Raw genomic sequence first — 27,292 nt, 5'->3', positions numbered from 1 at the left:
TTTATAAAATAATAATAATAATCTTTGCATTTGATATAGGCCCTTATCACATCTTCTAGACGTCTCAAAAAATATATTGTAAAGTGAATTGAAACACATGAAACCGACAACCTGCTCCCTCGACCCCATCCCTACCCCTCTCCTTACCTCCCAGCTCCACCTCCGTGCTCCTCTACTCACTGATATCATAAACCTCTCCCTGTCCTCTGGTACTGTTCCCACCCCATTAAAAACGGCCGTCATCACTCCTTTCCTTAAAAAACTCTCCCTGGACCCTTCTCAAATCCCAAACTAATATCCTATCTCCAACCTCCCTTTTCTCTCCAAGGTCCTGGAATGAGTTGTTGCTTCCCAGCTCCGCTCCTTCCTCTCCCGCCACTTCCTTCTCGAAACCCTCCAATTGGGTTTCTGTGCCGCCCACAGCACAGAAACAGTCCTGGTCAAAGTGACAAATGACACTCTGTCCACCTGCGACCAGGGCTCCCTCTGCCTCCACGTCCTCATTGACCTCTCTGCTGCCTTCGACACCGTCAACCATTCTGTCCTCATCCACCCTTTCCTCTCACCTCAACTTTCACGGTTCTGTCCTTGACTGGTTCAGATCGTACCTCTCACACCGCCTCCACTTCATCTCCACAAACAGCTTCTCCTCTAGCCCTGCACTGTCCCCTCCTCTTCAACATCTATATGCTCCCACTTGGTGACATCATCCACACAAATGGGGTCAACTTCCGCATGTACGATGATAACACTCAACTCTACCTTTCTGCCTGAAGGCTGAAGGCCCACCCTCAAATGGTGGGGCGGACAAGGCGGGGGATGAGCGGAGAGAGCAAACAATAGGGGTAGGAGGTTGGTAGGGGGTTAGGTCACAGAGGTAGGAAAGAGCAAGGCCGTAGAGGGCTTTGAGAGTGAGGACTAGGATCTTGAACTGTATCCTCTGTATGATGGGAAGCCAGTGGAGTTGGGCGAGGGTGGGGGTTGATAGGGTCATGGAGCCTGGTGTGGGAAAGGACTTGGGCTGCAGAGTTCTGGATGATCTGCAGCCTGTGGAGGGAGGAGGTGGGGAGGCCGACAAGCAGATCGTTGGCGTAGTTGAGCCTAGACATGATAAACGGGTGGATGTGGGCCTCGGCGCCCTACGGTGTGAGACAGTGGCAGAGATGGGCAATGTTGCGGAGGTGGGGGAAGGAGGAGTGGGTCATGGCACGGATGTGGGGGATGAAGTACAGTTGAGGGTCAAACAGGACCCTGAGGTTCCATATTCGCTCTATGAGGTGTAGTTGCAACCATGAAGGGTGATGCTGTCAGCCCCTGAGATGTGGAGGCGCTGACAGGAGCGAAGCAGGAGGGCCTCGATCTTGTTGTCATTCAACTAGAGGAAGTTGGCACTCATCCAGGACTTGATGTTGGACAGGCAGTCTGTGAAGACAACAGTGGTCCTGGAGTCGAGGGTTGAGGTGGCGAGGTAGAGTTGGGTATCATCCGCATACGTGTGGAAGTTGACCCCATGTCTGCGGATGATGTCACCAAGAGGGAGTCTGTAAAATGCTGTGCCCAATTTGGCTGCTTTTCACCCACAAAATATACAGTCAATTCACTCTACAGTATATTCTGCAAAGTGCTTTGAGACGTCTCAATGACATAATAAAAGCTATATCAAATGCAAGGTTAATTATAACTGAGCCAGGTGGGCACCAACTTCAGCCACAGATTTACAATGGAGTAGGGTACAGCGGGTTAAGTTCAAGTCGAGCTTGGCAGAGGGGCAAAGGGAGTGTGGGATTAAGGTCTATGATGTTAAAGCTTTCTGTTCATTGTGAGAGAGGAAGGGGTGGGAAGTGCAGTGGTGCTGCAAGCAAATAGAAGAGTTAACACAATTCGTAAAACAATTACTCCAAATTTTGTGCAGTTCAACCACAAAATATCCAGTTGATTCTGTGAAGCGCTTTGAGATGTTTGAAGACACATAAGGCGCTATATCAAATGCAAGGATTATTATTATAACTCGTTACTACTGACGTCAGTAAACTTACCTGTGGATCCCAGAGTTATAATAATAATAAATAATCCTTGCATTTTATGTAGTTCTTTTCACATCTTCGAGATATCTCAAAGCGCTTGACAGAATATACTGTAAAGTGAATTGACTATATTTTTTTTTGTAGCAAAATGTAGGCAGCGAATTGCGCACAGCAGTGTCCCACAAATTTTTTGAAGTGACCAATTTTTTTTTGTAAAGTGAATTGACTGTATATTTTTTGTAGGCAAAATGTAGGCAGCAAATTGCGCACAGCAGTGTCCCACAAATTTTTTGAAGTGACCAATTTTTTTTTGTTGAGGGATTATTATCAGGCGTGTAGAATAGGGAAACTTGCCCAAGGTTTCACCCTGCCGGGAATCGAACCCAGGTCTCTCGCTTGCTCTTAACCACTGAGTTAACAGGACTCCATAAACATGACACCGCATCACACCCCCCACTCGCCCCCTCATCCCAGACATTTACCTTGTCTATCTTCTTACTACAGCCTTTGCACGTGCTGCGGTTGGACTTGGCGTATTCCACCGAAAAGTCGCTCAGTGTCTGGCCTTTCCCATCTCCACCCTGCGCTCCACCTTTCCCTGTCAGATGAGCCAGCAGGTAACTCATTCAGTCACAAAACAAGTACAGATGCACATTGGCAAAATGTTCTTCTAAGGCATTCATAACATGGCAGATTAAATGGAAGCAGTGAGGGAGGGAGTGGGGGGAGGGAGGGGCAGAGGGAACACACAGACACGAAGGTTGTAGTAATGTCAATGGCATTATTAGGTATACAACATGCATGCACAACAGCAATTTGACATTGGGTATTTTTTGCTGCTGGAAATTGAGACAAAGCAAGACCCGGGGGGGGGGGGGGGGGAGGGGGAGGGAATTGGGAAGGCATATTAATGGACACCTAGAAGTGTTTCTTTACATGGAAGGGTAATCAAGTTTGGATGGGTTAGAACTTTGACAAACTGTGAGGATAACTGGCAACAGGTTGGTCATATCAACCTGTCCACTCCTTCCACTCAGCAGGCTCCGGCCTGCTCCACATCCCCCACCCACCCCCCCGCCCTCAGCGCTCGGGCCTTCAGCCTCTTTGCCCCCACTCTCTGGAACTCTTTGCTCCCTCCCTTGCCTCGTCTCAAGGCCCTCCTTTTTGACTGCGCCTTCAGCATTCGGCCACCCTCTACCCTTACCCTCCCTGCCGCCCACCCCACCTGGTCCCAACCCCCTGCTTGGTTCCAAATCCCTGACTATCCAGTGCTTTAGGACATCCTCCCAACGTAAAAGGCGCTGTGTAAATGTCATTTTGTATTGTATTATTATTATCTGAGACCAAGAAATCATTATGACTGGGTTATTTATCCGACTTATAGATTAAACTGTTGCAAAGAAATCAAAGTGTTTTTAGTAGCAAAATGAATGGGCCTTAGGTACATGAAATGTCTTAAGAAGCTTATGACGTATAACAAGATGACTTACTTATGCAAATATATACGTGTACCTTCTAAAACAATAATTACAAAATGAAGTTGTGTTTTATGTACACAAGCAAACAACTGAATACCTCCTGGAGCTCCTCCAGTTTCAATGGACTTCCTAATCTTCTCCTGGTCCTCCCATCGCAGGTCAGTCAGCCCATCAATGTCTCCCTGCACCACTACCCGGGCCTTCTTCCAGAAACAAGCGTAATGGTGCCAATGGGGGATCTTCCCGTCAAACATCGGTGACTGCAACCAACAAAACCTTCTGTGAAATGGGCTCAGTTGCCAGAGATGAATACATTCATTGATTGAACAAAGTTCCTCCCCACCTCTTCTCGCCCAGATAGGAACAGCAGCAGCATAGATTAACTTTAACCTCTCTCCAGATGTAAGATGCACAAATAATAATAGCTTCTCCCCAGATGTGACACACATCAACCTGTAGCTCAATGGTTAGAGTACTCGACTCGCAAGCGAGCTAGGTTCGATTCCAGGGCAGGGTGAAACATTGGGCAAGTTTCCTTACTCCACACACTCCTGTTTACCTAGTAGTCAGTAGGAACCCGGTTGTTAGTCGATTGTCGGATCACTTTTCCGGGGATCCCTTCAAAAAATTCTAAAATTAACATGGTCACTTAATCCATGACTGTTTGTGGGACGCTGCTGCGCGCAACTGGCTGCCGAGTTTCACCCACAAAATATACGGTCAATTCACTTTACAGTATATTCTGTGAAGTCAATTATTGTGATAAGGCACTATATCAAATGCAAGGATTATATATATTATATATTGTAACATACTGGGGGGGGTTAGATAGATGCCTTCAGCATATACTGTTAGGTGAATTGACTGTATATTTTGGTGGCAAAACTAGGCAGACAACATTCTGATTTTTTTCCCCCCCAAAAAATGAATGAATGAATTTGGGGATGGATGGATTGTGCAATCTGTGCCTGACTGGTGGTTGGGGTGTGAGGGTTTGTGCTGCTCAGCAATAACAACTAAACAAGAAGACAACGTGCTGCCCGGGGGTGGGGCACATCTCCTTCTCTCTCCAGCAAAATATCTATGATTAAAGCTACTCAGAGCAGCCTGTCTCCAGGCCTCACACATACAGGGAGACACACACACACAGACAGACAGAGAGAGACTCACACACACAGACAGGGAGAGACACACACACAGACAGGGAGAGACACACACACACACACACACAGACAGACAGAGAGAGACTCACACACACAGACAGGGAGAGACACACACACACACACACAGACAGGGAGAGACACACACACACACAGACAGACAGAGAGAGACTCATACACACAGACAGGGAGAGACACACACACACAGACAGGGAGAGAGAGACACACACACACAGACAGGGAGAGAGAGACACACACACACACAGACAGGGAGAGACACACACACAGACAGGGAGACACACACACACACAGACAGACACACAGGGAAAGAGACACATACACACACAAGACAGGCAAACAGGGAGAGAGAGAGATAGACACACACACACAGACAGACAGACAGACAGACAGACACACACACAGACAGACACACACACACACAGACAGGCACACAGGGAGAGAGAGAGAGAGAGAGACACACACACACAGGCACACAGGGAGAGAGACACACACACACAGACAGACTGTGTCTCTGTGTGTGTGTGTCTGTGTGCGTGTCTGTCTGTGTGTGTGTGTCTCTGTGTCCATGTGCGTGTCTCTGTGTCTGTGTGTCTCTCTGTCTGTGTGTGTGTCTGTGTCTCTGCGTTTGTGTGTGTCAGTGTGTGTGTGTGTCTGTCTGTGTGTGTATGTGTGTCTGTGTCTCTGTTTGTGTGTGTGTCTGTGTCTCTGTTTGTGTGTGTGTGTCTGTGTGTGTATGTGTGTCTGTGTGTGTATGTGTGTCTGTGTGTGTATGTGTTTGTGTGTCTGTGTGTGTCTCTGTGTCTGTGTCTCTGTGTCTGTGGTGTGTGTCTGTGTGTCTATCTGTGTGTGTCTGTGTGTGTCTGTGTGTGTCTGTGTGTGTCTGTGTCTCTGTTTGTGTGTGTGTGTGTGTGTGTATATGTGTTTGTGTGTCTCTCTGTGTCTGTGTGTGTGTATCTGTGTGTGTGTCTGGCTGTGTGCGTCTGTGTGTGTGTGTCTCTTGTGTCTGTGGTGTGTGTCTGTGTGTGTGTGTGTCTCTGTGTCTGTGGTGTGTCTATGTGTCTGTGTCTCTGTGTGTGTGTGTGTGTATCTGTGTGTGTGTGTGTGTGTGTCTGTGTGTCTGTGTGTGTCTGTGTCTGTGAGGGTGTGTGTGTCAAGTGTGTGTGTGTGTGTGTGTCTGTGTGTGTGTCTGTGGATATGTATATCTGTGTGTGAGGGTGTGTGTCTGTGTGTGGGTGTGTGTGTGAGGGTGTGTGTGTCTGTGTGTCGGTGTGTCTGTGTGTGGGTGTGTCTGTGTGAGGGTGTGTCTGTGTGAGGGTGTGTCTGTGTGAGGGTGTGTGTCTGTGTGGGTGTGTGTGTGAGGGTGTGTGTCTATGTGGGGGTGTGTGTGAGGGTGTGGGTCTATGTGGGGGTGTGTGGGGGGGTGTGTCTGTGGGTGTGTGTGAGGGTGTGTGTGAGGGTGTGTGTGAGGGTGTGTGTCTGTGTGTGAGGGTGTGTGGGAGGGTGAGGGTGTGTGTGAGGGTGTGTGAGGGTGTGTGTCTGCGTGGGTGTGTGGGAGGGTGAGAGTGAGGGTGTGTGTGAGGATGTGTGTGAGGGTGAGTGAGGGTCTGTGTGAGGGTGTGTAGGAGGGTGAGGGTGTGTGTGAGGGTGTGTGTGAGGGTGTGTGTGAGGGTGAGGGTCTGTGTGAGGGTCTGTGTGAGGGTCTGTGTGGGAGGGTGAGGCTGTGTGTGAGGGTGTGTGTGAGGGTGTGTGGGAGGGTGAGGCTGTGTGTGAGGGTGTGTGAGGGTGAGGGTGTGTGTGTCTGTGTGAGGGTCTGTGAGTGTGTCTGTGTGAGGGTCTGTGTGAGGGTCTGTGTCTGTGTGAGGGTGTGTGTGAGGGTGAGGGTGTGTGTGTCTGTGTGAGGGTGTGTGTGAGGGTGTGTGGGAGGGTGAGGGTGTGTGTGAGGGTGTGTGTGAGGGTGTGTGTGAGGGTGTGTGGGAGGGTGAGGGTGTGTGAGGGTGTGTGTGAGGGTGTGTGTGAGGGTGTGTGTGAGGGTGTGTGTGAGGGTGTGTGTGAGGGAGGGTGAGGGTGTGTGTGAGGGTGTGTGGGAGGGTGAGGGTGTGTGTGAGGGTGTGTGGGAGGGTGTGTGTGAGGGTGTGTGGGAGGGGGAGGGTGTGTGGGAGGGTGAGGGTGTGTGAGGGTGTGTGTGAGGGTGTGTGTGAGGGTGTGTGGGAGGGTGTGTGGGAGGGTGAGGGTGTGTGTGAGGGTGTGTGTGAGGGTGTGTGTGAGGGTGAGGGTGTGTGTGAGGGTGAGGGTGTGTGTGTCTGTGTGAGGGTGTGTGTGAGGGTGTGTGTGAGGGTGAAGGTGTGTGTGAGGGTGTGTGTGAGGGTGTGTGTCTGTGTGAGGGTGTGTGTGAGGGTGTGTGTGAGGGTGAGGGTGTGTGTCTGTGTGAGGGTGTGTGTCTGTGTGAGGGTGTGTGTGAGGGTGTGTGTCTGTGTGAGGGTGTGTGTGAGGGTCTGTGTGAGGGTGTGTGTGAGGGTGTGTGTGAGGGTGTGTGTGAGGGTGAGGGTGTGTGTGAGGGTGTGTGGGAGGGTGAGGGTGTGTGTGAGGGTGTGTGTGAGGGTGAGGGTGTGTGTGAGGGTGTGTGTCTGTGTGAGGGTGTGTGTGAGGGTGTGTGTGAGGGTGTGTGTGAGGGTGTGTGTGAGGGTGAGGGTGTGTGTGAGGGTGTGTGTGAGGGTGTGTGTGAGGGTATGTGGGAGGGTGAAGGTGTGTGTGAGGGTATGTGTCTGTGTGAGGGTGTGTGTGAGGGTGTGTGTGAGGGTGTGTGTGAGGGTGTGTGTGAGGGTGAAGGTGTGTGTGAGGGTGTGTGTGAGGGTGTGTGTCTGTGTGAGGGTGTGTGTCTGTGTGAGGGTGTGTGTGAGGGTGTGTGGCGGTGACCCACCTGCACCATGATTGCGAGCCTCAGAGCCTCTTTGCTGATGTTCTCCCCACATTTCTTACACGAGGCCCGACCGCTCTTGGCGTACTCCGCCTTATACAGCTTCTCCTCAGCCATCGCGCCCGTCTGTGAGCGTCAGCCTCCGGGGGGGCGGGGACAGGCCGGGGGGGGGGGGGGGGGGCGGGGACAGGCCGGGGGGGGGGGGGGCGGGGACAGGCCGGGGGGGGGGGGGGGGGGGGGACAGGCCGGGGGGGGCGGGGACAGGCCGGGGGGGGGGGGACAGGCCCGGGGGGAGGGGACAGGCCCGGGGGAGGGGACAGGCCGGGGTCACGGGGCGGGGACAGGCCCGGGGGGAGGGACAGGCCGGGGTCACGGGGCGGGACAGGCCGGGGGGGGGCGGGGACAGGCCGGGGTCACGGGGGGGAGAGGGAGGGAGTGAGAGAGGAAATAGAGAGAGAGAATGGGACAGAGAGGGAGGGGAGGAGAGAGGAAATAGAGAGAGAGTGGGACTGAGAGAGAGAGGGGAGAGAGGAAATAGAGAGAGAGTGGGACTGAGAGAGAGAGGGGAGAGAGGAAATAGAGAGAGAGAGAGGGAGGGAGAGAGGAAGGGGAGGAGAGAGGAAATAGAGAGACTGTGACAGAGTGTGTGGGGGAGGGGGCGAGAGAGGAAAGGGGGAGAGAGTGGGGGTGAGAGAGCGAAAGGAAATCGAGAGAGAGGAGGGGGTTGAGAGAGAGAGGAATAATAATATTTCTTGCCTTTTGATACAGCACCTTATCACGTCTCTGAGACGTCTCAAAGCGCTTCACACAATACACTGTACAAAAGCGCTGTACAAATGTAATGTTGTAGTGACTGGATATTTTGTGGGTAAAATGTGGCAGCCAATTGCACACAGCAGCGTCCCGCAAACAGTCATGGGTTGAGTGACCAAATTATTATTTANTTTTTGATTTTGATGAGATTATTACCACACATCTGTGCCATGATTCTCTCTGCCTTCTCCCACCTCTGCAACATCGCCCGGCTCTGCCACTGTCACTCCGCCGGCCTCCAAACCCTCATGTGCTTTCATTACATTGAGGCTTGACTATTCAAACTCCCTGCTTGTCGGCCTCTCCAGCTCCTCCCTCCCCCCGGCCACCGATCATACAGAACTCTGCAGCCCGTGTCCTCTCCCGCACCAGGTTCCGTGACCCTATCACCCACATCCTCACCCGACTCCACTGGCTCCTCACACAGATCCTGGTCCTCATCTTCAAAGCCCTCCATGGCCTTGCTCCCTCCTACCTCTGCGATCTCCTAACCCCCTACCATCCTGCTCATTCCCTCCGCTCAGCAGCCTCCGGCCTGCTTCACATCCTCCGCCTCACCCGCCCTATCATTGGCGGGCGGGCCTTCTGCCACTCTGCCCCCCACCCTCTGGAACTCTATCCCGCAGTCCCTGTGCCTTGACCCATCCCAAGATTCTCTTCTTCGACCATGCTTTGATCACTCCGCTTCCCCCCCTCCACCTGCTCTTCACCCTCCCCAATCCCAACCCCCAGCTCAGGTATTAAACACTGACTGTCCAGTGCTTTGGGAAGTCCTCCCGATATGAAAAGCGCTGCACAAATGTAATGTTGTTGTTGCTGCTGATGATGTTAAATGCTCCAACTAATACCCTACAGGACTCCACATATAAAATGCTAAATGGGATTGAGAAGGTAAACTTACAGAACAATAACCTCAGGTAGACCAAAGCTGCAGGACAAGAGAGCACAAGTTTAGGATGTGGGAAAAGGCAATGATCTTTGCACAGAAGGTGAGGAATATCTGGAGCAGGACATCAGGAAAGGTGGTTGGGGCAATGATACTGGGAATCATTTAAGGAACAATCTGATGCAGTAATGGGAACAATAATGGTCATGGTACCATAGAACCAGAGAAATGTATGGCACTTAAGAAAGCTATATCAAATGCAAGGATTATTATTATTATTATTATTATTATTATTTGGCCCATTGTGTCTTCCCTGGCTCCTTTGAGTGCAATTCTTTCAGTCCCATTTTCCTGTCCTTTCCCCATACCCTTATAGTTTACTCCTTTTTATGTATCACGTCAACAAAATAAACAATCAATTCACTTTACAGTATATTCTGTGAGGCGCTTTGAGACGTCTCCAAGATGTGAAAAGTGCTATATCAAATGCAAGGATTATTATTATTAAATTGGCGCCTTCTAGACCTCTAGAGTCCTATAATTTAGTGGTTACTTCTCACTTCACAAGTGAGGGGACCTGGGTTCGATTCCCAGGCAGGGTGGAATGTTGGGCAAGTTTCCTTACTCCACACGTCTCTGTTTACCTATCAGTAAGTAGGAACCCGGTTATTAGTCGATTGGTGGATCGCGTTTCCAGGGGTAATAATTCCTTCCAAAAAAAAGAATAAATTGGTCACCTCAATCCATGACTGTTTGTGGGACACTGCTGTGTGCAATTGGCTGCCATGTTTTGCCCACAAAATATACAATCAATTCACTTTACAGTATATTCTGTGAAGTGCTTTGAGACGATTTGAAGATGTGCTAAACCACTATATCAAATGCAAGGATTATTTTTATTACTCTAGTAGAAAAGGCATTGTGGAAAAATGAGATTAAACAGTTTGATGCTGAGATGGAAGAATGGCAAGATGAGTGTTCTGATGTGACAAAGGGCTTTCTTCATCCAAGATTTTGTGAAATGAGCCGAAGGGTTTCTTCATCCGAATCTGGGAAGACACCATCAGTGAGAGAATATTCTGAACTTGTGGAGTCTAACACATGATATTCTGTGTTTGTAATGGGATTCCCCGATTGGATGTTATGTCGAGGAGTTCACTAGCAAAAGACCAAGCAAATTGCACTGAGGATCCTGCAAGCTTCTTGCTAGCCAGCAGGTGATGATATTGAACAGGCTCCAATCTACTGTACTGCCTGTTAGCCTGTATGTAAAAAGTGTTCAGAAGTGTGGTCAGGTAGGACCAAAGTGACAATTGTTGCTTGAGATCACAATAGAGGCTTGGATTAAGAATATATTTTGGCACGTTTTATCTCATCCTTCCAGAAAATCCATTCTGCTGCCTTCCCATTACAGAGTGAGTGACACGTAGTAATAATAATAATCCTTGCATTTGATATAGTCTTGTCTTGTCTTTGAGATGTCTCAAAGCTCTTCACAGAATATACTGTTAAGTGACTGTGTATTTTGTGGGTGAAATCCGGAAGCCAATTGTGTACAGCAGTGTCCCACAAACAGTCATGGAATGAGTGACCAAATTATTATTTTTTTTGAAGGGATTATTATCCAGGAAAGCGATCCACCAATCGACTAACAACTGGATTCCTACTTTACTGCTGGGTAAACAGAGGCGTGCGGAGTAAGGAAACCTGCCTAAGGTTTCGCCCCTTGTATTCGTAATAATCTTGAATTGGTAAAGTGGCTTTCACATCAGGCTCATCTGTCTTAAAGGGGCATTTGACTATGTTTTCCCTAACCCCTCCCCGCACAAGAATATTTTCACTTGTCAAGTTGAAACGTTTGTTGGCAGAACAGCACTTGTAAATATCACAAGTGCTTTTTTTGGTCAGCCGGGTATCTGACACATAGGAACGTAGGAACAGGACTAGGTAATTCAGCCCTTCGAGCCTGTTCTGCCATTTAATTAGATCATGGCTGATCTGTACCTCAACTAATCCTTTCAATTCCAATTTCCCGCTTTCTCCCCATATCAAACATCTCCCCATATCAAAACCTACCAAACATCTGTTACCCTCACTCTTGAAGGTGTGGATGAATCCAGCATCCATGACCTTTTGGGGCAGAGAATTCCAGATTTCTATCACCTTTTGAGTGAAAAAATGCTTCCTGATTTCACTCTTAAATGGCCTGGTTCTAATTTTAAGATTATGCCCCTTGTTTTGGACTCCCCCACCAGAGGAAATAGCTTCTCTGTATCTACCCTATCAAATCCCTTTATCATCTTAAATACCTCAATCAAATCACCCCTCAACCTTCTAAACTCAAGGGAATACAATCCAAGTTTACGCAGACTTTCCTTGTAACTTAATCCTTAGGCCTGGTAACATTCTGGTGAATCTGCGCTGCACTTCCTTCAGGGCTAATATATCTTTCGTGAGGTGTGGTGCCCAAAACTGAACGCAGTCTCCAGATGGGGTCTGACTAACGCTCTATAGAGCTGAAGCATCATTTCTTTGTATTGCAGGCCCCTTGTATGCCAAGCCAACATTCCATTCACCATTTTGATTATTTTTTGCATTTGGGAACTAGTTTTTAGTGATTTGTGGATATGGATACCCAAAAGCTTTTGCTATTGGTTTTAGCAACTCTTGCAAGTTTTTTTCATACTCCTTTTTGCTCCTCATATTACTTTCTTTGTATCCCTTTATTGCCTTTTGTAGTTCTCCGAGTCCTCAGCATTCCCACTTATTCTTGCATTTGAGAAAGCCTTTCCTTTTAGCTCAATACAGTATCTAATCTCTTTTGTCCGTCATGGTTGCTTAACTACACAATTGGGCTTTTGCATTTTAGGGGTATGTACTTGTTCTGTATTGTATCAAATACTTTTTTGAATACTTCCTATTGTTCGTCTGCAGGTTTACCCACGAACAGTTCAGCCCAGTTTACTGTGGTCAGTATATTTCTCATTCCATCGAAGTTTGTCTTACTTAAATGTAAAACCTTGGTTTGGGACTCTCCCTTCTCCCTCTCAAATCTAATGTCAAATTCAATCATATTCTGATCACTATTTGCAAGATGTTCCCTTACTGTCAGATTGTTAACTAGTTCTGGCTCATTACTCATCACCAAATCCAGTTTGGCTTGTTCACTTGTTGGTTCTGAAACATATTGTTCCAAAAAACTGTCCTGAATACACTCTAGAAATTCATTGCCTTTACTGTCTGAGGTGTCCTGTTTCTCCCAATCTATGTGAAAATAAAAATCTCCCATTATAACCACATTGCTTTTGCTACACGCTTCCCCGATCTCCGCTATTTATACATCACAACTCTCTGGAGGTCTGTAGACTACTCCCAACAGAGTCTTACCTCCTTTGCTGTTACTTAATTCTACCCACAGTGTTTCCACTACCTGATCACCCTTACTGAAATCTTTCCTTTCCACTGCTGTAATAGTATCTTTTATCAATATTGCCTGCTCCTCCTCCTTTCCCACTGTCCTTGTCTTTTCTCAAGATCTTATAGCCTGGAATATTCAGCTCCCAGTCCTGCCCAGCTTGTAACCAGGTCTCTGTAATGACTACTACATCCTACCCTTTAAGCTGAATTTATGCTTCTAACTCACTTGTTTTATTTCTTATGCTACATGTATTTATATACATAACTCTTATTTGAATAACTGTCCCCAAAATGCCTATATGCCCTGACGATATTCTTCTCACACTTTTTGATTTGTTACACCTTTTGTGATAACATCCTATTACCTTTTTTTCTTTTGTGTAGTATTAATGTTTCCTTTATCACTATTTGTATTCTGACCGTTGCTCTCATCCTCTCCTTGCCTTATGTTCTGGTTTGTAGCTTTGGTCCTGTTTTTTAATTTAACCCCTAGCTCTTGATACTCCCTTAGCAGGACTCCTTCTTGCTCTTCTCTGGTCATTGGTTCCTGCATGGATAACGACAACTGGTTATTTTCCCTCCCTTTCCAAGTTCCTTTCCAGCTGCTTTGAAATATCCCTTACCCTGGCACCTGGAACCGGGAAGACAACACACCCGCCTGGACTCTCGATCTCGACTGCAGAGGATCCCCTTGATCCCCTTAATTATTTCATCTCCTATCACTACAACATTTCTATTCTGTTCATCCCCCGCTTGCACTTCCTGCTTCTCTATGGTGCTTTGGTTTGAATTCAGGCTTCCTTCTCCACAGACTTCCCCCTCATCCAATGTAGCAAGTACATTGCACCTGTTGGACAGGACCAGTGTCTCCTTCTCTGCCTCTACTAAGTAAATGCTATCCTGCTGGCCTTCAATCTCACAATCCTCTTCCTGTACCTCTCTATGTGGCGTGGTTATGTTCTGAACTAAAGTGTCCAAATATTCCTCCCCCTCCCTTATACTTCGAAGTGTCTCTAACGTGCATTCCAGGTTAAAAACCCTGAGCTGGAGTGACTCAAGACACATGCACTTCTCACAGATGTGACCATCAGGAAGAAATCTTACTGTCCACAAATTCCCACATACTGCAGCTTTGACACACTACCTGTGTTGCCATTATCCCTTTCTAGCTACTACTCCACTTAATGTTTAGGATTATTTATATATATATATGATATATATTTAAATTTACGAGGTTTAACTTTTGCCTTTTATTTGTTTTTAGTTATTTCCCCCTTAATCTATTTTACTGTTAACAATTTCAGGGTAAGTAGGTAAACAAGTAATTTTACACCTTTTGTCCCTTGCTCACACTCCTTAATACTTAATACCTACTTCCTCAGGAATTTTACCATTGGTCTAGGCGCTCCTGTGTCTAGACTAACCGAAATTCCCCTCTTCTACACCTGACTTCACTCTCCCGCAGGCCCCCAAAAGGCTCCCGCGCTGAGCCCTCTTGCTGGTTCTGTTTCTCCTTTATCAGGATATCAGAACAAGTTTTCACCTGCACCTCTTTCCCCCTCTGCACTGAATTCCCATTCTCACCAAATTCCTTAACAGAATTCTCACTCCCTTCCCCTCTTTCAGTTCCCTCCTCATGCTGTTCGGCTCTGTGCTCAAGACATACAGACACATGTGGAAACCCATCACCGTGGTTAAGAGCTGCAACTCCCAGTCCACTGATGTCACTCGGGGAGAGGAATCAGGACAGAGCGGAAGTGGAGCCTGGGCCTAGCAATCAGCATAAACGGAGCGGCTGAGGTAAGCTACTGTCAGAGCGACAAAAAAAGGAAAAGTGACGTTGGTGTGACGTCATTTTCAACAGCAGAACCATTGACAAACATCGACAAATTGTCAGAAACTACAACACTGATGACAAATTGAAACAAAAATAAAAAACAAAATTGAAAACACTTTGTGAGAGGATGATGTGGCAAGTGAAATGCGAGGACTGTGACATGTGGGAGTTAATGGGGGGCGCCCTGAGCCCGGGCAACTTCACCTGCAGCAAGTGTCTGCAACTCAGGAACCTCCAGCTCAGGGTAGCTCCATCAGGGACAGTGAGAGGTTCCTGGACAGTATGATGGAGGAAACCATCACTCCCCTGAGGCTCGGGAGATGCTTGCATCTGGTTAATGGTCAGGGACAGGATAGTTTTATCAATCCCGCAGACAATGGGACCCCTAAGAGAGGGGTGATGAAGCCTTGGGCTTCAAAGTTATACAATGGATGTGAGGATTTGATGGACCAGACACTTCAGGAGGTGGTCACCCCACAGCCACCGAGGGTTCAGACGAAAAATGACTGGATGATTATCTGGCATAGTAGGAAGAGGGGACGGGCAGGGCAGAATGCCCCCAATTGTGTAGCACTCTCAAACCGGTACTCTGTACTGAACATTGAGAGTGTTGATATCTCCAGGGAGGACAGTAAAGGGGATACAACAGTGAGAGGTATAGACAGATGTTTCTGTAACAGAAGACGGGAGTCAATGATGGTATGTTGCCTCCCTGGTGCAACAGTCTTAGACATCACAGAAAGGGTGGATAAAATTCTTCAGGAGGAAGAGGAACAACCAGAAGTGGTGATCCAGGTTGGGATCCATGATATTGGTTAAAAAAAGGGCTGAGACTACAGGGTCAATATCGAAAGTTTGGGGAATACACGAAAGAATCGAACATCCAAGGTGGTGATCTCTGGATTACTCCCTATGCCTCGGGCAAATAAGTACCATCATGGCAGGTTCAAGCATATGAATGCTTGGCTGGAGAAATGGTCCAGAAAAGAGGGCTTCAGGTTTCTGGATCATTGGGACCAGTTCTGGGGCAGGTGGACCTGTATCATATGGATGGGTTACACCTAAACAGGGCTGGGGCGAGGGTCCTTGCAGACTGGCTAACTAATGCTGTTGGGGAGGGTTTAAATTAATGCTGAGGGGGGAAGGGAATGCAAAAAACAAAGAGCTAGAAAATGGAGAAATAAAACGGGAGGGGGAAGTGCAGAACAGGTCAAGTCGGTCTTGGAGTACATGTGCATAAATCACGGAGTTTAGCAAACAAGATTGGTGAGCTGCAGGCTCAAGTGGTCATAGGGGGATACGATGTAGTAGCAGTAACAGAGACTTGGCTCAAACAAGGACAGGAATGGGAGCTGAATATTCCTAGCTATAATATATTCAGGAGGGATAGGGAAGGAAAAAAAGGAGGGGGTGTGGCAATGTTAATCAAGGATATGGTTATAGCCGTGGAAAGGGTTGAGGTGCTGGAAGGCCCCAAAACGGAATCTATCTGGTTAGAGTTAAGGAACAAAAAAGGAGCTGTTACGCTGGTGGGAGTATACTATAGACCACCAAACAGTGGGAAGGAAATAGATGAGCAGATCTGCAAGCAGTTCTCAGACAGATGCAAGGCCAATAGAGCCGTAATAATGGGGGACTTTAATTATCCCAACATAGACTGGCAAAACATCAGCGCAAAGGGCAAGGAGGGGGAAAGATTCCTGAAATGCATACAGGAAAACTTTCTTGATCAGTACGTTTCCAGCCCAACGAGGAAGGAAGCAGTGCTAGATCTAGTTCTGGGGAATGAAGGAGGGCAAGTGGAGCAGGTTTCAGTGGGAGAGCACCTGGGCAATAGTGATCGTAACATCATTAGATTCAGAGTAAATATGGAAAGAGACAAGGAACCATCTAAGGTGAAGATATTCAACTGGAAGAGGGTTGTTGAGTTGAAAAGGGACCTAGCCAAGGTGGACTGGAAAGAAAGATTGGCAGGTAAAACAACTAAAGTCTTCAAGGATGAGATAGATTGGGGACAGAATAAATACATTCCCATAAAAGGGAAAAGTAGGGTATCTAAACCTCCCTGGATGACAAAGGTAATTGTATCTAGAATGAAGTAGAAAAAGGAGGCGTATGACAAATGTCAAACCCAAGATACAGAAGACAACCAAATCGAATATAGGAAGTGCAGAAGAGGTTTGAAAAAGGAAATAAGAGGGGCAAAAAGGTTATATGAAAAAAGGTTAGTGGGTAACATTAAAGGGAATTCTAAAATATTTTACAAACATACGAATAAAAAAAGGTTAGTCAAAGGTAGGGTGGGGCCAATTAAAGATCAAGGGGGTGATGCCGCAGTGATGCCAAATGCCGCAGTATCGGAGGAGAGAGTAGAGGAAATGGATAGGATAAGTATAAACAGAGAGGAAGTACTGAAAAGGTTGACTGGGCTGAAGGTAGATAAGTCGCCTAGTCAGGGGGGTGCTATGAGAGGCACAGGTACAAATGGCGGAAGCTTTAGCTACAATTTTTCAATCTTCGTTGGACACAGGAGTGGTGCCAGAGGACTGGAGAGTGGTCAATGTGACTCCCCTGTACAAAAAGGCACAGAAGGACAAACCTGGGAACTACAGGCCAGTCAGCCTAACATCAGTAGTGGGGAAACTCCTGGAGACTATAATCCGGGACAGAATAAATTTTCACCTCAAAGATTATGGGTTAATTAGGGACAGCCAACATGGATTTGTTAAAGGCAAATCTTGTCTAACAAATCTAATAGAATTTTTCGATGAGGTAATGTAGAGGGTGGATAAAGGTAGTGCAGTTGATGTAGTTTATATGGACTTTCAAAAGGCATTTGACAAAGTGCCACATAATAATCCTTGCATTTGATATAGCGCTTTTCACGTTGGGAGGACGTCCCAAAGCGCTTCACAGAACACACTGTAAAGTGAATTGACTGTATATTTGTGGGCGAACGCGGCAGCCAATTGCGCACAGCAATGTCCCACAAACAGTCGTGGATTGAAAATGACCAATTTATTATTGTTTTGTTTCGGAGGGATTATTATTAGGCTCTGTGTGGAGTAAGGAAACTTGCCCAAGGTTTCGCCCTCTGCCTGGAGTTGAACTTAGGTCTCTCACTTGCAAAGCGAGTGCTCTAACCACTGAGCTACAGGACTCCTACAATGAAAGACTTGTAAGAAAGATAGAAGCCCATGGTATAACAGGGACAGTGGCAGTATGGATCCAGAACTGGCTGGGAGACAGAAAGCAGAGAGTTGTGGTGAACGGCTGCTTTTCCGACTGGAGCGAAGTGTACAGTGGTGTCCCCCAGGGATTGGTATTAGGACCACTGCTCTTCTTAATATACATAAATGATCTGGACTTGGGTATAGCAAGTACCATTTCCAAGTTTGCGGATGACACAAAGTTAGGTCGGGTAGTAAACAGTGAGAAGGATAGCAGCCAACTGCAGGAAGACATAGAGAGAATGGTAAAATGGGCGACACATGGCAGATGAGTTTCAATGTGGAGAAATGTGAGGTAATGCATTTTGGTAGAAAGAATGAGGGGAGGAAATATAGGCCGGTAATACAGTCTTATGGGGGGCAAAAGAACAGAGAGACCTGGGGGTGCAGGTGGCAGGACAGGTAGATAAAGCTGTAAAAAGGGCATATGGGATACTAGGCTTTATAAATAGGGGCATAGAGCACAAGAGTCAGGAGGTTATGATTAACCTCTATAAAACACTGGTTAGGCCTCAGTTAGAATACTGCGCCCAGTTCTGGGCACCACACTATAGGAAGGATGTTAAGGCATTGGAAACGGTGCAGAGGAGATTTACGAGGATGGTACCAGGAATGAGGGACCTTGATTATGAGGAAAGGCTCGAGAGGTGAGGATTATTCTCATTGGAGCAGAAAAGATTACGAGGAGACCTAATAGAGGTCTTCAAAATCATGAGGGGATTTAATAGGTTAGAAAGCGAAAAACTGTTTCCACTGGTGGGTGTGTCGGTGACTCGAGGTCACAGATTCAAAATAGTCTCTTAAAGAAGCAAAGGGAGGTGAGAAGACATTTTTTCACGCAGCGAGTTGTTGGAATCTGTAACGCATTGCCTCAAAGGATGGTGGAGGCCGATTCGATAACTATTTGTGGAGTCCTGTAGCTCAGTGGTTAGAGCACTCGCTTTGCAAGTGAGAGACCTGAGTTCAATTCCAGGCAGAGGGCGAAACCTTGGGCAAGTTTCCTTACTCCACACAGAGCCTAATAATAATCCCTCCAAAAAACAAAAACAATAATAAATTGGTCATTTTCAATCTACGACTGTTTGTGGGACATTGCTGTGCGCAATTGGCTGCCGCGTTCGTCCACAAATATACAGTCAATTCACTTTACAGTGTGTTCTGTGAAGCGCTTTGGGACGTCCTCCTGACGTGAAAAGCGCTATATCAAATGCAAGGATTATTATTATTATTATTATTATAACTACTTTTAAAAACGCGTGGACGGGTATTTGAGGAGGACTGGTTTGCAGGGTTATGGGGAAAGGGCTGGGGAGTGGGACTGACATCAATTGCTCTATTTGAAGACCCGGCACAAACTCGATGGGCCAAATGGCCTCTTTTTGTGCTGTACGATTCTATGATTCTATGATGTCCTGTCAGCTTGTTTGATGGACGTCAAGGCCTGGATGAGCGCAAGTTTCCTGCAGCTGAATGTCGGCAAGACGGAAGCCATTCTCTTTGGCTCCCATCAACGAATTCTCTCCTGTGAGTCTGAACTCCTCAACCTCCCCAGGCTCTCCCTCAGACTCTCCAAACCCGTGCACAACTTAGGCATCAGGTTTGATCCCCAGCTTTCCTTTCTAGCACACATCCGTTGCCTGACCGCTTTTATCCACCTCCGTCACATTGCCCGCCTCCGTCCGTATCTCACACCCACAGCAGCTGAAACTCTCGTCCATGCCACTGTAATTTCCATGCATCCCACCTACATATGGAAATCCCAGAGATAGATTGTTGGAATAGAATGCTACGAATTTCTTGCCAGCCACCAGGTGACAGTATTGAACAAGCTTCACGTGTCCAATTTAGCCATGAGACAAGAAAAGGTCCTCAGAAGAGTGGGCATTGAGAGGGAAGTGATGGCACAGATCGCACCAACCACTTTGGTCCAATGTAAATCATCCTGCCAGAAAAAACATCCTACTGTCTTCCTATTACAACATCAAACTGCTTCTTAATTGATCGCTCAATCCATGACTGTTTGTGGGACACTGCTGTGCGTAATTCGCTGCTGCGTTTTGCCCACAAAATATACAGTCAATTCAAGTTACAGTATATTCTGTGAGGCGCTTTGAGACACCTCGAAGACGTGATAAGGCGCTATATCAAATGCAAAGATTATATTATTGTTTATAATTGAAGATTTGCCCTGGTCTCAACGTTTACACTGTTTATTCAACTAATTGCCATCTGTGGAGAGAGGGAGGAGGGGAGAGGATAAAAGTGGGGAGTGTTTGATGAGCTGAAGATTCTTTTGTCATTCAATGTTCATATTAAACAGTGTCTTGTGCCGCTTAAATCTGCAAGCCATTTTTAGATGTTGACATAGCTCAGATGGGAGCACTCTTACTGCTGGGTCTGAAAACTCTGGAACTCTCTCCCTCAATCCCTCCACCTTGCCCCCTCCCTCCCCACCTTCAAATCCCACCTAAAGACTTTTATTTTTGATCATGCTTACGGTCACCTCCCCCTTCCCTCTCCCCCTGCCTTGGTGTCAGACTCCTCACTGTCAAGTGCTCCGGGAAGTTATCTTGCGGGAAGGACACTATATTGTTGTTGTTGGGTCTGTGCTCATACTGGAACTTGAGCTTGTACTCTAGGCTGACGCTGCAGTGCTGTGCAATCATTTTCATCTTTTCTCTCTCACTTTCTATCTTTCTCTGTTGCTTTATCTCATGCTCACACATTCTCTCTCTCTCTCGCGCTCTCTCTCACTTTCTGTGTCTTTATTCTAACCCTATTCCCTTGCCAAAGATTCTCACTGAAAAGATACAATGCTTTAATAATTTACTTTGATTTGTGAAGATTAAATTCAAGCTGAAGATAGAATTAATTAATGTTTCTTGTGGTTGCCACGGTGACAGAAGTGAGCGAGCTGAGTTTAGCACTGAACAAGAAAAAAAACAAATTCATCAGTATGAATACTGTTTTATATTTCAAGAGCTGGATGTAAAAATATTCCAAATATGATCTCATCATTTCAGAACTACAATATATAAAGCCTTAGTGTAACACACTTTCAATTTACCTTTCTCAATTTATTGGAGTCCTGTAACTTAGTGGTTAGAGCACTCTTCTGTCAGTGAAAGGATCTTGGTTTGATTCCCAGGCAGGGCAAAACATTAGGTAAGTTTCCTTATTTAGCACACATTTGTTTACCTTGCAATAAGTAGGAACCCGGTTGTTGGTCGCTTTTCCAGGGATAATAATCGCTTAAAAAAAAAACTTAATAATTTAGTCACTCAATTCGCGTCTGTTTGTGGGACACTGCTGTGCCCAATTGGCTGCCGCGTTTCCCACAAAATATACAGTCAATTCACTTTCAATGTATTCTGTGAAGCGCTTTGAGACATCTCAAAGACATAATAAGATGCTATATCGAATACAAAGATTATTATTAGTCCAGGCTGATTCACGCCATGTCCAGGGTAACGCTACATTATCAGAACGGCTGCTTTTCAGATGAGACAATAAACTAAGAGCAATAATCTGGCTAAACTGACACCAAACTGAGCTCATCTAGAACCATAGAAACCATAAAACTTTACAGTACAGAAGGTCATTTGACCCAACTAACTGTTCCAGCCTTTCAAAAGAGTTGTCCATTCAGTTCCATTCAATTGCCTTTTCCCCCCATACCCCTGAAAATTATTGCTCTTTAGATATCTGTCTAGTTCTTTCTTGAGAAAGCAAATATAGATCCTATTTTGTTGACCTCAACATCCAGCAGGCGTTCACATCCCAACAACTCTCCTAAAATTCCTCATGACCTCCCTCTTTGTTCCTTGCTAACTATCTCAAATTGATTCATTCTCTCTAGTTAGCAAGATCCTGGTCCTCACCTTCAAAGCCCTCCATGGCCTTGCTCCCCCCTTACCTCTGCAACCTCCGAATCTCCTACCAAGCTGCCTGCTCACTCTGCTCAGCGGCCTGCTCCATGTCTCCCACCTCTCCCGCCCCACCATTGTTGGGCAAGCCTTCAGCCACTCTGCCCCCACCTTCTGGAACTCCATCCCACAGTCCCACTTCCTCACCCCATGTCTTGCCTCCTTCAAGATTCGTCTCAAGACCCTCCTCTTTGACCGTACTTTGGTCACCCAACTTCCCCCCCTGCGTTTCACCTTCCCCAATCCCGACCCCCAGCACGGGTCTGAAACACAGATTGTCCAGCGCTGTGGGGCTTACTCCTGATGTGAAAGGCGCTATACAAATGTAATTTGTTGTTGCTGTACTTACTGATTCACTTGCCTGTGGAAATATTTTCTCTGTCAAAACCTCTTATCATTTTAGAACTTGTCTCAGATCTCTCAACCTGCTCTGTTCCAATGCAAATCGGCCACTTTCAGCAGTGTGACCATAGGTCAAACCATTCTTCCTGAGTAACATCTGTGTAAATCTCCTCTGCATCTTCTCTATGGCTCTTATGTCCTTTTTAAAGTGGGGTGACTCAAATGGGACACATTGTTCTAACTGTGATCAAACTAATGACTTATACAGCTCTTTGGATTTATATGCTATGTCCCTATTTACAGAACCCAGGATCCCATTAGCTTTATTGACACATTTACATGCTTGAACACAATTACGTTTTTCCATTAGCATTGGCTTCTTCTAAACGTGGCATTTATTTACTGAGCTGGTCAGACCCATTTACCCCACTCCAGCAATGCAGATCACAATCAAGGTATGAAATTGAGAGGATGATAATAAGAATAATAGTAAAAAATTTATATGCAGCTGGCTTCCTGCGTGGAATCCTGCAGCTCAGTGGTTAGAGCACTCGCCTTGCAAACAAGAGGACCTGGGTTCGATTCCAGGGCCGGGCGAAACCTTAAGCAAGTGTACTTACTCTACACGCCTCTGTTTACCTAGCAATAAGTAGGAACCAGATTGTTTGTCGAATGGCAGATTGCTTTTCTGGAGGTAATAATCCCTTCAAAAAAATAATAATAAATAAATAAATAATTTGGTCACTCAATCCACGACTGTTTGTGGGACAGTGCTGTGCACAATTGGCTACAACATTTTGCCTACAAAATATACAATCAATTCACTTTAGAGTATATTCTTTGAAGCGCTTTGAGACGTCTCGAAGATGTAATAAGGCGCTATATCAAATGCAAGAATTACTATTGCTATTATTTTTTGTAGCACCTATGCAACAGATTGTTTGCAGGATGTAATTAAGTTTCATTTTTATGGAGTTCCAGGCTTTATTCCAATTGTGAATTTTGGCACAACAAACTCTTCAAATGCTGGAATCACTTTTGCTTTGTCAGCTTGGCTCAGCTGTTAGTATTTTTGCCTCAGGCTTGGAATGCTGTGCATTCAATCCCTCTGTCAGGGGCATTGAGCAATCTGTCAATCGATTAACAACTGGGTTCCTACGTACTGCTAGGTAAACTACAACAACATCAAATTACACTTTGCATAGCGCCTTTCACATTGGAAAGATTTCCCAGGGCACTTGGACCTGAGCTGGGGTCAGGAGATGTGGAGGACAAGGGTGATGGGTGTATGAGGGTGGCCGAAGGCATGGTCGAAGAGGAAGGTTTTTAAATGGGATTTGAAGGAGGCAAGAGAGGGGGTGAGGCAGAGGGATTGTGGGATAGCGTTCCAGAGCGTGGGGGCAGAGATGTTGAATGCCTGACCACCAATGGTGGGCCGGGAAGTGCGAGGGACCTGGAGCAGGCCGGTGCTGGTGAGAAGCATTGCATTGTCAAAGGAACATCCTTCAGATAAAATAGTAAACTGAGAGACTTGGCTACCTGTTCTCGCTAACTCTCCTTCTCTCTCTCCCCACCGTGGCTGAGTCAGTAACAGCTTGCAGGTTTGAGGTTACAGATATGACTCCTGCTGAATGCAAAGTCAGTCACAGCAATGGGTTGGGGCTATCACTGCAGTGAGCACCCTACAGATCTTGTGTACATGGGGTGAGAAAAATAAGATGGAGTTCTGCTTCCTCATCTCTACCCAGAGGTGGCCACCTTCTTCCCCTGGAAGGTGATATGTGTGCATATCAGGTGAGGACAGGAGTCCTGTAGCTTAGAGGTTAGAGGACTTGCCTCACAAGCGAGAGGACCTGGGTTTAATTCCTGGGCAGTGCGAAACGTTGGGCAAGTTTCCTTACTCCACATGCCTCTGTTTACCTAGCAGTGAGTAGGAATCTGGTTGCTAGTCAATTGGCAGATCGGTTTTCCGGGAGTAATAATCCCTTCAAAATAATAAAAAAAATTTGGTCACTCAATTTTGTGGGACACTTCTGTGTGCAATTGGTTGGCGCATTTCGCCCACAAAATATGCGGTCGATTCACTTTACAATATGTTCTGTGAAGCGCTTTGAGATGACTCAAAGACGTAATAAGGGGCTTTATTAAATGCAAGGATTATTATTCTATAGAGTACAAAGAGGACATACCCTCCAGGAGGGGAGGGGCTGGAGCAAGTAGGAAAGAAAATGAGAGAAAATAAGATTTGAAGTAAATTAGGGCTTCATGTTTTCCTGTAAAAATACATCTTCCCCAATCATTGAAATTTGGTACTTTAAACAACTCAATATCAGTGACTATAGCAACCTGCACAGCTCATAAAAAATCTTGTGCGTTAAGTGTCCCTCTGGGTCCATTGAAGCCGTTTTCTTTTCACAACACCCAACCCCCACCACCACACACTCTCCCAAAACAAGAGTTCTGTAGCTCAGTGGTTAGAGCACTCGCTTTGTAAGTGAGAGACCTGAGTTCAATTCCAGGCAGGTTAGGGCGAAACCTTGGGCAAGTTTCCTTACTCCACACAGAGCCTAATAATAATCCTCCAAAACCAAAAACAATAATAAATTGGTCATTTTTCAATCCACGACTGTTTGTGGGACACTGCTGTGCGCAATTGGCTGCTGCGTTCGCCTACAAATATACAGTCAATTCACTTTACAGTGTGTTCTGTGAAGCGCTTTGGGACGTCTAGAAAACGTGAAAAGGATTAATATTATTATTATTAAGATGATCTCAAGCATGAATGGCTGTGTGCAAACTGCTTAACTTTGGGGGAGGTGTGGAGAGATACACATACAATTCGAATTATAAGATCTACAAGGTTCTTCAGCCCATTTGATCTCATCCTTCCAGAATACTCCACCCTAACGCCTTCCCATCACAGCATTAAGTTGATTGTTTTAAATGAGTTCAGAGAAAGGCTTCAACCACGTGGGATTCATTTGGATAGCTCTTTTGAAAGAGCCAGCACAGACAAGATGGGCCCAATGGCCTCCCTCTGTGCTGTATAATTCTATGATTCTATAACCTGCTCCAGTTGTTAATTACACTTTAGATAAAGAGCTACTTTCTGAAGTTGCCCTTTGGAACACAAACCTAGGTCTTCTTGTTTTACTGTCACAGTGCTCCTGAAAATATTGTTCCTGCTCTACTCCTCTGCTCAGCGCTGTGCTTGGCTAACTCAAGATTGCTGGATTCCCTTCAGGACATCCATCGACTCGACACCATTATCAGTGTCTGAACCTTTAGATTCTATGCCCTAACCTTTGGACCGCTCTCCCTGTAATGATGGAGGGGGTGCAGTCCTCTGCAGTCCTGTAGTTTAGTGGTAAGTGGAGTCCTGTAGCTCAGTGGTTGAGCACTCGCTTTGCAAGCTAGAGACCTGAGTTCAATTCCAGGCAGAGGGCGAAACCTTGGGCAAGTTTCCTTACTCCACACAGAGCCTAATAATAATCCCTCCAAAACCAAAAAAAAAAAACAATAATAAATTGGTCATTTTCAATCCACGACTGTTTGTGGGACATTGCTGTGCGCAATTGGCTGCCGCGTTCGCCCACAAATATACAGTCAATTCACTTTACAGTGTGTTCTGTGAAGCGCTTTGGGACGTCCTCCCGACGTGAAAAGCGCTATATCAAATGCAAGGATTATTATTATTATTATTATAAGAGCATTTGCCTCACAAGCGAGAGATCTGGGTTCGATTCCTGGGCAAGGCAAAATATTGGGTAAATTTCTTTACTCCACACTCTTCTGTTTACCTAGCAGTTAAGTAGGAACCTGGTTGGCAGATCGGTTTCTGGGGATAATAATCTCTTCAGGACACTACCCCACGTGAAGGGCGTTATACAAGTTGTTGTTGCTTGTGGCTGTTTGTGCGACCTTGCTGTGTGCAAACTGGCTGCCAGTTTACTTAGGCAAGTTTCCTTACTCCACACACCTCTGTTTACCTAGCAGTAAGTAGGAATCCAGTGGTTAGTCGATTGATGGATCGCTTTTCCGGGAGTAATAATCCTTTCAAAAAAAAAAAAATCCAAATAATAAAAATAATAATGTGGTCACTCAATCCACAACTGTAGTAACCTGCTGCGCACAATTGGCCACAGCATTTTCCCCACAGAATACAGTCACTACACTTTACAGTATATTCTGTGAAGTGCTTTGAGATGTCTCGATGACATGATAAGGCGCTATATCAAATGCAAGGATTATTATTATTATTACAACTAATCAGTCAATAACCTCAACAACACCCTTGGCACATTGTGAGACGTCTCGGGGACTATATCAAATGTGAGCATTATTTATTATTCAGCATAATTAAAGTTCCAATCATTAGCATTGATGGCAGACAGACGAAACAACCAAATTGCACATCAAAATTCTACAAATAGTCATGAAATAAACATCCAATTTATTCAGAGTATTCTGGGTGCCAGAAGAAACTCCTTTCTCTTTCCTATGACATGACAGGAACTTTAACAAGAAAATGAGAAGTTAATTGAATATCTCATTCAATACGGATGGCATCACCGACAATGCCTTGCTCTTCCAGTATCCTGATGGCTCGAGTCCAAAGACCTTCTTACCACAGATGCATCTGAAACACTTGTCCATGCATTCGTCACCTCCTGACCCGTCTTCTCAAATGCCCTCCTCACTAGTCTCCCCAGCTCCACCATACACAAGGTCCAGCTGATCCAAAACTCCGCCATCCACATACTCACCCCTACTAAACTCCGTACCCCCATCACACCAGTTCTAGCCAGGCTCTACTGGCTCCCTATCACTGAATGGATCAATATCAAGATTGTCACACCTGTTTTCAAATCCCTTCATGCCCTGGCACCTCCCTACCTCTCCGACCTGCTTGCCCCACAACCCCCAAACCCTGTTCGACTGGCTCTGGCCTCCTGCATGTCCCCCGTACCCTCCACTCCACCATCAGTGGCCACGGTTTCAGCCACTATGCTCAAAAACTCTAGAAGACACTTCCTCTATCCTTCCGCCTTGCGCCTTCCTTCCCTATCTTTAGGTCTCGCATGAAGACCTTCCTCTTCAATTGTGCCTAAGGTCACCACTCACTTCCCCCGGGGTCGGCGTCGTGCTCTGCCACTGTCCAGGGCTCTGGGACACTACCCTGCGTGAGGGTCGCTATATAAATGCAAATTGTTGTTGTTGTTCTGACCCATTTAGCCAGGCTGA

The 27,292-nt window shown here is 46.3% G+C and overlaps 1 protein-coding gene across 1 annotated transcript in view; it reads right to left on the bottom strand.

The window, feature by feature from the left end:
* parp1 (poly (ADP-ribose) polymerase 1) overlaps positions 1-7,740 on the bottom strand; it is a 43,117-nt gene extending 35,377 nt beyond the window's left edge. Inside the window, exons 1-3 of the mRNA XM_042333206.1 lie at positions 7,601-7,740; positions 3,600-3,762; positions 2,507-2,622 (exon numbers count right to left, since the gene is read on the bottom strand). Of these exons, the coding sequence (XP_042189140.1) occupies positions 2,507-2,622; positions 3,600-3,762; positions 7,601-7,714 (393 nt within the window). The 5' untranslated portion in view covers positions 7,715-7,740. The remainder of the gene's footprint in view (positions 1-2,506; positions 2,623-3,599; positions 3,763-7,600) is intronic.
* Positions 7,741-27,292: the final 19,552 nt, after the last annotated feature.

This window comes from Callorhinchus milii, unplaced genomic scaffold (genome assembly GCF_018977255.1).
Source record: "Callorhinchus milii isolate IMCB2004 unplaced genomic scaffold, IMCB_Cmil_1.0 Scaffold3, whole genome shotgun sequence".
Lineage (NCBI taxonomy): Eukaryota > Metazoa > Chordata > Chondrichthyes > Chimaeriformes > Callorhinchidae > Callorhinchus > Callorhinchus milii.
Note: the sequence above shows the minus strand (reverse complement) of the source record. Positions and strands in the feature narration are given on the sequence as shown.